This window comes from Syngnathus floridae, chromosome 1 (genome assembly GCF_059516105.1).
Source record: "Syngnathus floridae isolate MCC-2025c chromosome 1, RoL_Sflo_1.0, whole genome shotgun sequence".
NCBI classification, from domain to species: domain Eukaryota; kingdom Metazoa; phylum Chordata; class Actinopteri; order Syngnathiformes; family Syngnathidae; genus Syngnathus; species Syngnathus floridae.
In genome coordinates, this window is record NC_142413.1 from 20,833,833 (window position 1) to 20,844,380 (window position 10,548).

At 42.1% G+C, this 10,548-nt stretch overlaps 1 protein-coding gene and 1 long non-coding RNA gene across 3 annotated transcripts; one reads left to right on the forward strand and one right to left on the reverse strand.

The window, feature by feature from the left end:
* Positions 1–5,436, reverse strand: LOC148404541 (uncharacterized). Of its 2 annotated transcripts, none has more exons than XR_015860650.1 (3): positions 5,241–5,436; positions 946–1,065; positions 1–390 (listed from the first exon to the last, which is right to left on the reverse strand). It is a non-coding gene; the product is annotated as an uncharacterized LOC148404541 (long non-coding RNA). The 2 variants fall into 2 exon arrangements; XR_015860649.1 differs by having other exon boundaries at positions 5,253–5,434.
* A 98-nt stretch (positions 5,437–5,534) lies between these two features.
* On the forward strand, positions 5,535–9,903 carry LOC148404542 (uncharacterized). The gene is made up of 2 exons (XM_088386029.1): positions 5,535–7,047; positions 7,699–9,903. Exons 1-2 carry the CDS (start codon positions 5,709–5,711, stop codon positions 8,535–8,537), a joined length of 2,178 nt encoding a protein of 725 aa, XP_088242155.1. The 5' UTR covers positions 5,535–5,708; the 3' UTR covers positions 8,538–9,903.
* Positions 9,904–10,548: the final 645 nt, after the last annotated feature.

Sequence of the window (10,548 nt, forward strand, 5' to 3'; positions counted from 1 at the left end):
TTTTAAGGGAGAAAGAAGAGAGTTTAATCTTTCATTGGTAGTTTCTGTGTTGACATAAAACACAATATTCCATGAGCTTTGAAACATCAGTCAGAATACTTTAAATAGGCAGCTGTCAAGAGATTCTCTTTTTTTTGAAAATGGCTGACATATTTGAAAGATTAACAATGTTTTGTGAAAAACACTTCCTACGTCAGTTATTAGTCATAACTTTTTACCATGGCATGAATATAGCAAAACACATGTTTCGTCAAAGTGTGCTATAAGTGAAAGGGTAGCCAGTGAACCTCATGATTGGCAGCATGTTTTCTGAGCAGGTTTCAATCATACAGCCTTGATGGGAAAACTTCACTACATGAAAATGGAGATCAGCTCCAAACATGTAAGTTGCTGCAGACCAGAGAAAACATGTCAGTCAATTGTCAGCCCTGCTGCAGCCATCCAATCCAGGATTGTTTGCTGTCCGCTCGTCTCATTCACCACCACCCCTCATTAGATTATCCAATCTTGTGCCTCCCAAGTAAAGTGCACACCGTGTGGATTGGTGTGATGCATTCAAGTGTCAAAACCGCATTAATCTCATCATATTGATAGTTATCAGCATAAATTAGGTTTGGTAGCAACACTTCTAATAAATGGCTTTGATTGGATATTGGACTCAGCGCCTGGTATTCTATAAGTCACTCCAAAATGAAAAAAAGTACTTTGATTAGTTGTGCAAAGTGGGTTTGAATTTTTTTTTTCCAAAAGGTGCGATTCTCAATTATTTTTTTTACTTTGGTTCATATTAATGTAAAAAAAAAAAAGACACAACAAACTCAAAAAGCCATAATCTAAGTAATATAAATGTGTTCGGGTATAACATCAAGAAAAGTTTTTTTTCTTTTTTATAAGTGTATACGTATATTTAAAAGAAATGTGACCGATCACTTGTATCAAACTCACCTGGCCGTGTTCGCCTGCTGTTCAAACGAGTTGATTCCATTTTCAATATTCATCAGCGCAGTGGTGGCTGCATCTTTTGGCAGGTGACTATTCATCTGCCAGAAATCAGCATTGTCTCTTCTGCATACAAGACAACAACCGTGTCAAATTGGCAGTAATCAAAACAGGATCAGAAATATGAGCTGATGAAACCATTTGAGTTATTCATTTGCATCCTATTTTTTTGGGTGGAGGTGCCAAATGGTTGCTTATCGCTATGGCAACACTATAAAATGTACTTGATGATTCTTAGACTGTGCAAATGAAGAATGAATGCAGTAGATTGCTGACCTAATTATAGCTTTGATCTGTCAGTGATATTAAACGTTTTTTTTTTGTACATAGTGGCTATGTTTGAACAAAATGTAGCATGCAAATACTATACTAGTACTTCATTCATTCATTCATCTTCGGAGACTAACCCAGCCGACTTTGGGCAGTAGGTGGGGGTTGCTAGCCAACCGCAGGACACACATTAACGAATAGCCAATCCCACTCACACCTATGGACAATTTGGAGCGGTCAGGCACGGGGAGAACATGCAAACTCCACTTAGTAGGGCTGGAGCCGGAATTGAACCGTGCACATCTGAACTGTGAGGTGGACGTGCTAACCGCTGTGTCATTGTGGCGTTTGACTTTGAAAAAAATGAACACAAACACATTTACTCTTACGTGCCATGAATGCTAAACTGAGCTCCTCCGCAATATAGACGGCTTGTCTCTCACCAATGTACTTTCCTATCAGACTGGGCTTTGAAAGCATTTGGGCATTCCAGAAAGAGCACACAGACCATGAAAAAAATTGTTTTAGCTGGGGATAGGTCTTACAGAAAAGTGATGGGATAATCGTATTTATGTAATACACAACAATTTGTAGTGAAAATATAAGTCCTAACTGCTATTAGGCTACATTATGTTGTAATGTTTTACTGTTGTATGCACAATGCTAGTTGACCTAAGAAAAAATATTTGATTATACTGCAAGTGTACAAATTGACTGCGGCATGGCTACCGTTGTTCATGTATTCATGTAACTGCACAGCCTTCGCATCTCATTTCCATCACTCACAGTTCGCTTTGAACGCTTGCCCCAGGGCCCACGTCAGCCACGAGAAAGCATCATGGCTGCGGTGCCCATTCAACATTTTCGTTTCCAGCAATGTCTTCATTCCCTGCACATAAGATTAGATGTGTGCTATTGAATGCGCTACTGAGTTGAAAGCACAGCCAAATGAATGCATGAATCCTAATGCTAATGGTTATAATAATAACAATATGAAGAATATACGTAAATGATAATAATAATAATGTGTTTGTTATTTTACAGGGTACATACGTACCTGTACATATCAATGAACTTGTACTGTAAATGTGGCATTTCTTTCAAATGTATATCTCTCCAATAGAATATGATTCGATACATATCTCAACATACTATTTGAAAGGAGAACAAGTTCACTTTCAATTCGCCGCATCTTTTGTGTTTTATGTTCAAATCGATTTGTGTGTGTGTATGTTGTCACGATACCAAACGTTTTACTTCGATACAGTACCGACCTCGACGAATATCTAAAAATCGGCATAAGTTGCAAAAATAAAACAGACAAAATAACTTTATTTTTTATATTATTAACTCAAAATATTTAGATATGCTTTATCAGAAATCATTTTAAACATAAATGCTTGTTAACAATAGCACACGTAAACATATTTATAACATAAATATTGAGCACAAAAATAATGCCTGACATGAAAGTACAATGTAATTAAATTGATGATAATTTTCATGGCTACATATGCAGCTGTGTAGCCCCTATGCTCTATGGACAGAGAATTTGTCCATTCTAATGTTGAGAATGGACGTTATTTCATTTAAATAATGAGATGAATCCCTGCTTTAATATGTTTACATGTCAATGTATGTATATACATATTTATGCTTTCCCTGTACAAGCTTTTACGTTCCATTAAATATTAAACTATTTAACTACATTTGAAGTCATCCATTGTTGATACTGACAAAACATTTGCATTGTTACTGTCAAGCAAATAGGTTCATTTATTTGCTAATGCCCCAACATAACATTCCTTTGAGTGTCTGTGTGTGTGAGCGTCTGTCAGCGAAGCCATTTAACTTTTGCACATGTACACACAGAAGGCATGCCAGGCACTTAGTAAGGTGTGTACCATGTGTTGGTAAACGGACTACTTTGTATGTATATTTGCCCTTAAAACAGAGTATCATCAGATTTTATATGTGGTACACCCCACCCGAAGTAAGATGGGATAGGCTACAGCACTGACAGGAAGTGGGTGGATGGATACTTTTTCATAAATTCATTATGGCTTGAAATGGTTCCTGACAGGGAAAAGGTTCCCTACCCATGATTTATAGGGCACCAGCCAATAACCAGCCTTTCTACCTCTAAAAGTTACACCGATGTACCTTTTATTTGTGACAAGTGCACTGCTGTAAAACTTTCCTCTGGCATTCTTTCACGTGAGCAATTATCTGCTTTTCAGTTGCTCGTATTTTGTAACTCTGTCTTCCAGACAATTAGTCAGCTATGCCATAAAAAAAAAAAAAAAAAAACTTCTTTCCTGGGAGCACGCTTGTGTTAATGGAATCTTCTAGCAGCCTTCACAGACCAACGATAGTGGTTCAAATGTGCAATCCACAGGTGGCCACGTTCATCATACCACTGACGTTTTTGTAGGGTTAGGATGTAAAAAGTGTATTGATTGAATCCACTGCATCCCTTGTATTCTTTGCAGACACCCTTGAGGGTCAACGAGGCGTCTTCAACGATTGGAATCACCAGACGAAGGCTCAGCAGCAGTTAAAAGGCACAAAACAATTTGGGCCGAGCCTGGTAATAAATGGCACTCTTTGTTGTTCAACAACCCTCGCAAAGCTCGGAAATTAACTATAGCAATAAAATGGGGAAAAGTGATGGTAAACATCTGTCATGGAGGGTCCTGCTATTTCATGGAAATCTGTGGTTTATAGTGAGTGATTCTTTACTAGGAGTTTTGAAATAAGGTATACCGTAATACCCTTCCATGTGGGAAAGGAGAGTAACAAGCTGAACAAACCTAACAGTAGATGGCTTCCCATGAAAGTGGAGGTATACAGCACTTTTTAATATTTCACTTATATCACTTTTTAATATCCACCCACCACTGCTGAATGCATACATTCCTCCTTGAATTCCAGTTGGAACAGTGGAATGTCAATTGTGCATCAATAAAATTGCTAAAGGGATGGATGCTATTCCCCTCATTTTTAATGGCAAAAAAAAGGTAGTATAGGTTTCACTGGTATGAAAACAGTATTTGTTTCCATCTCAAACATTTTCTCATTTCATTGTGCTTATTTTACAACTAGGTCAAAATCATCTCATCATCTGAAGAATTTAAACAAGTGAGATTAGCATGAGTTGCTTATCATCATATTTTAACTTACAAAGCTGGTTGCTGATAAATCTTGTCTTCCCTAAATGAAAAAAACTAAAATAAAAACCGCTTACTAGTGCAATTACAACAATCACATGCCCTGCAAGAATGGAATCGACCCCAGAATGCGGACTAAAACAATAATTGCCTCCATGCTGCAGATAACCCTCCCTTTGTTTATATTACGTCCTAGGATATTATGATGGCACTGCACACCCACGAGAGTAGATTCAGCAGTATGACGACTTCATTGTTTTTTGATGCACGAAGACAGAGAGTATGCATGGAATCTATATATCCTGTTGTTGTGTCCACTTGTCTTTTTTGCTCACAGAGACAACAAACGGTGCTGAGCACTGTGTTCCATTAAGCTGCAGGCTCATGACAAAGAATATAAGGAGACAATCATCAGCTTGCACAATCAGTATGCAGCCTGCCCACACGCGTTTCATAGAAACACATACTTACTTCCCTTCCCTCTTCAAGGCCAAACTTGATGCATTTATTTCAGCCTGATATATTGTGCTATTATTTGGTTCTCTTTGTTGATGTTGGACAAAGGACAAATCCACACACCGGCAGGCAAGCAGCTATAATTTACAATCCCTGTTTTACGTTGGTTGAAATAAATGACCTTTACCCCCATTTGTTTGGTTAATCTATAGAATTTGCAATATTACCACTATAACATTATCTCTCACTGCCACAAACCATTGTCAAATCCCTCCACAAATAAAGTTTAGTCATTTGAACCCACATTGGGAATACTGATTTATTATGCAACAGCAAAGTACTTACTTACTAACTTACTTGAGTTCTCGGTGACATTCAAATTGATTGAAATGCACATAAAAACACGGGCTTTGCTTTTGATTGCGAAAACACATGCAAATTGTGCATCTCAAACCTGTACCGTGACGTCACGCGCCGCAATTGCACAGTTCGGAAAGCCGCAACTCAAGCTTACGTCGACCCCGGTGACGTCAATTGGTCGCCGCACGAGAAAAAGTCCGCGGGAGCACGTTTCCCATTCGCCTATGACGTCAGCTTTTGTCAATTCGCCGGCCGGAGCTTTGTTAAAAGGAGATAAAGGACCATGTTTGGCCAGATGGCGAGGACGTGTCTGATAGAAGCGCGCTATTTCCCAGTCTGTGTGCATTTGTTTTTATTGCGGACGACTTGAATGTGAATGTGAATGTGAATGAACCCCCCCCCCTTTTTTTTTTTTTTTTTTCTAAATAGGACAGACGTAGGGGGGTTGCAGCAATGGAGCGGCTCATTAAACCGGAAGCCATCGTGGAAGCGGTGAAGGCTCGCGTCAGCCAGATCTCCGCTCCTCAGAGAGCCCTACTAGTGGCTGGTACGCCCGACTCCGAGACCAAGGCTATCCTGGTGGACACAATCACTGAGGTGATCCAAAAGATTACGTCAGACGTGGTGAAACACCTGCAGCCGGTGTTCATCGAGCACCTGCGTGGTCACGCGTCCCAGGCGCAAGTAGACATGGCAATCGACCGGTGCAGCCCGAGGCTCAGCGAATGCATAACAAAGACCTTCTCGGCTGCTCTGGACGACAGCCCACCGCAGAAGTCCGAGGGTGTCATGGAGCTAACTTCCCTCATGGAGTCTGAGGTCAAGCACCGGGTAAACTCCGCCTTGTCGGTGGCCAAAAGCACCACTGAGTGGCCCTCGGAGCCCACCCTCCTCATCCGAGGCACCATGTCCAGCGTGGCTAACCTGGCCTCAATCTTCCGCAAGGCCGTGGAATACTTCCGACACGTGTTCGCGCGAGCTCGAACCCCGCGCCAGTTGCTGTGCGGGAGCTCTAACATGAAGGTCAATGAGATGACCGACTGCGTCAAGCGGATCCTTCTGAAGTGGTCCAACCCGAAGGAGGCTAAGGCGCCCGACGTGGTGGACCCGGTCACGTTGGAAGACGCGCACTTAGCGGCGGTCGATATCACCAAGACCATCACCCAGGACACGTACGGCGGCTCCGGGGACGCATGCGTGCGCGGCGAGGCCCGCATTACTCGCTTTAACCTAAACTGGAAGCTGATCTTAAAGAAAGTGAAAAACTTCTTTAAAAATCTGGAGAGGCAGTCTGGAGTGGCCGGCAAAAAAATGCGGCGCCTGCGTTTCTTCCGATTCGCTCGTATGCAGTTCGCGCAAATGCTCGGCTCGCTCAAGAGCTCCTTCAAGAACCGAGACGCGTGCCTGGTGTCCCTCACGCCGGACCGCCGTTCCCGAACCGACGACAGCAGCAACCCAAACGTCGTCAGCAGTGACGGCCCTAAGATGCCGGAGCTCCGGCCCGCCTATCGAACCAGCACGCTGGCCGTCCGGCAGTCCCAGCACCCGGTCTTCGACTTCGAGTCCATCCGGGAGAATGTTGATAAATTATACAATGAGTTCTCCCAAATGGATCTACCGGATCGGGCTGGGAAAGTCAAGCGGTACATCGACGAGAAGATCGGGAGTTTCTCGGCGGGTCTCACGTCCCAATTGTACGCGTACATCATGTCGTGTCAGAATGACGTTTACGAGGTGCCGTCGGGCCGTCCAAAGACACCCTTAATGGACACGGTCCTCTGGGGCCGACGGGGTAAGCTCGGGGTTATAAAATTGGGTAACTGTCAAAGTTGGAAACTCTCTGTGGGAATTAAGACAATCATATTTAAAACCCAGCTACTGCGATTGTGCTCTTGCATTTTGTTATCAAGGAAGTGTGTCAGAGGGAGCTTAAGGGTGCTTAACTCCTGGCATGTTGCATGTCAAATTGACCCACTGTCAGAAAATTACCCGTTATTTCTTCTGCACTCCAAAAACATTCATTAATTTCACTTTTTTGCATTGTCCTTCTCCACACTTCTCAACATTTATATATTCACTTTTCTCACTAAATTTTTGTTTCCGATCCTTTCGGATAGAACTATAAATTGGACCAATTGGAACATTTTCTTGACATAGTACTTACGGAAGTTGGGAATTACTCAACAATGAATGAAGCCTTTTGATATTAAATTCCAGCAGCATAGTTGTTAGTGGCGAGCACAACTGAGAAAGAGTGACATGGCAGTTTTCATGCGTTCCGAGTGCTTGCGTGGCGTTTCTGCTTTCCCAATGCTTCCCTAATGAGTCATTAAATTAGCCACAATTCCCAATTTATTCCCATGGAAAGTTTCCAATTTGAGGGATTTGTCTTGTTAACTATTCATAGAAGTTTAACAGTGAATCCCCCCGGCTGCAACCCTAGGTAAAATCCACTGGGATCGTCAGATCTTCTCCCCGGAGGTGCTGTACGCCATGACGGAGGACGCCGTGTGGCGGTTTCTGCAGCAGCTCTTCCTCTGGCTGGAGATTGAGCCTGCTGAGGAGACCTACGCGGACGAGGTGTCTGGTGCGCTCATGGACATCAACCAGCTGGTGGAGAAGGCAATGACCCCGGAGACCAGTGCCAGCGTAGAACTCCCCCCAGAGGAGCAGATGGTCCCCAAACTGGACTTGGAACAGTCCTCGGAAGCTTCCGCGTCAACGCTGCGCACCATCACCCCGGAGGTCCGGACCCACACGGCGGAGGTACGCACAACCACCATGCCGGAATTGCGCACCGGTACCTCGTTGAACGCGGGCAACACCACCGACGAGGTGACGTCCGAGTCGGAGGCCGAACCCATCCCGCAGGAGTTGCAGGAGAAGCTGACGCGCCTTCTGGTGTACACACTGGTCATGCAGCTGGACCAGAGGTTGCAACGAAAGCGCAAGACGGGCGTTGACAGCCTCGTCCTCGTTATTGAGCGTCTCCTCTACCGGGCCCTGGAGGAGATCAGCCCCCGCCACATCGAGGACATTCGGACCTTGGGGAGCATAAACCAGGTGGTCACGCCGGTGGTGAAGGACCTCATGGTGGAGTTTGGCACCCCGCACAGACTGGCGGAGGCTGTATTTGCCGATGACCCTTTGTTTGATGACGCGGTTTTCCGGCACCTCAAGAGTCACATCGGTGCCCTCAAAGAGCCACCCAAGCGGGCTAACATCTTCTCCCTTCTGGTCAAAGCTATGACCATGCTCCGCTTCATGGGGAGTTCCTATTGAAGTCACTTCCTTGATATGAAAGTCCATGCAGTATATGCTGCACTTGTTTGACAGGTTGAACATCGACATGACACTCCACCTGTCACAGCCAATTGGCTTAAGTACACCTGGACAAACTTGTGATTTAAAATAATGCTGTTCTGATTGACACTGCCAGAGGTAATGATTGTATTTATATTGATTATAGAGTTGATGCAATGCACCATTAGTAACCTCATTAGCTACACGAGGCTCAAAGTATTTGATAAAGCCCACAGTGTAGGGCAGACACTTACAGATTATTTAACTGATTACAATATGGATGTATCTCAGACTACACATTACTGAGTAACAAAATTTCAATATGCTCAATTTATGTCCTTCACAAAGGAATCTATTTGGTTTATGTGCCCCTTATGGCTTATTATAGTGCTCCAATGCAAGAGTGTCCTTAATTTCCAGTGGTAAAAATCTTCCCTAACTCAAAGGCAAGAGCACGAGCTTTTGATGTGGTCAGTCATGCAGTTATAAAAACAAAACCGGCCCTCACAGTGACCATGAAGTCAAAGTAAAACATAAAATATGCAGTTCATTTATTTTGAAAATTGTGCTTTTATGTGCACACTTGTAGATGCTCGTACAAGAGCGACGAATTGTTTTGCAGCCTTGAAAACGTAGAGACATTTTTGCTATATTTAGCTATGGTACAACAAAGGAGACAAAAAAATAACATAAGCAATCCCAACTCATTTTTGTACCAATACAACATACAAAACAATGTTTTTTCTAGAGACAAACTTACAAGTTGATTTTAGCATGTTAGCGTGGCCCTCGACAAACGTTCCAGTTTCTCATGTGGTCCCTTTGCAAATTTCCCACCTTTGGTGTCGCCGGAAAGCACACCACTGTAAACTACAGTAATAAACCTTTCTGACAGTGTCAATTAAAACAACATACAGGTATTTTGTACCTAATTTTCCAGCATCCATGGATATTTATTTGATTCATTATAAATACAATATTTTTCATTCAGATATTACCGGTCACAGTATGCCTGTAATTCAGTGAAAGCCCTATAGGCATATATATGGATATATTTTCAAATATTTTAATAAGACTGCACAAATATACATTTACCGCCTGCAATATTAACAGGCTGTTTTTTAATGGAAGTGAATGTTTCCAGGTGGGCAGGCACTATTAAAGTGACCGTGCTATAAATTCTGTGTAAAAGTGGAGGCAAAGGGCCCACTGCACAGCTAAACGTTGATGTAAATGAGTGACTTTTGACCCAGAAGCTGGTTCATTCATTTAAGTTCCTCACTAGAGATTTACAGACCCATCTGGCGGTGGCAGGAATAAAATTAAAATGGCAAATTAAAATGAATTTTCTTTTCATTCGTTAACTGTAGCGTTCACTGTGTTTACTTTATTTCTTGTAGACTCACAGCCATAATATTAGGTACACCTCCAAATCACGATTTGTGTTAATCATTTTGTCAGAATAGCAAATGGGAAACTGGCCGCATTAAAACATTTCATTGTTTCATCGGGTTGCTTTTAAGATTGGGGGTTGTTTTTAACTTTTGAAATACGTATCAGGTGAAAAGATGAGTTTTTTTTTTTTTACTTATTTTTTTAAAGGTCACAAATAAATATGTGCCACATAAAGTTGTATATTGTAGTGTGAAAAAAAATCCTCTATTGTTTGGACCATTATTTTAATGTGTGGGGTAGCGTTAGCTTTGTTGCTACACTAAACAGTAGCGGCAGTCAGTGAATTAGCAACGCTACATGAACCGTAAATATTTCTCAAGAAACATGTATGTAAACAACATTGTACATGATATAAACAGTGTACATTCCTTGAAAACCTACTACATATTTTGAGTATTTTTCCATGGAATATCTGTTTTATTGTATTTTTATCTTTTATTCACTGTATTTTGTTCCATTTAAAATATTTATAAATAAATGCTGAAAGAATAAGAAAATTGTTATTGATTTCTTGTAATTCTCTCCATCAGTCTGA

Coding starts and splice junctions, on each gene's coding strand:
- LOC148404542 (XM_088386029.1), top strand. CDS start 5,709: ATGGAGCGGCTCATTAAACCGGAAGCCATCGTGGAAGCGGTGAAGGCT. Junction 7,048..7,698: donor GGTCCTCTGGGGCCGACGGG/GTAAGCTCGGGG, acceptor CTGCAACCCTAG/GTAAAATCCACTGGGATCGT.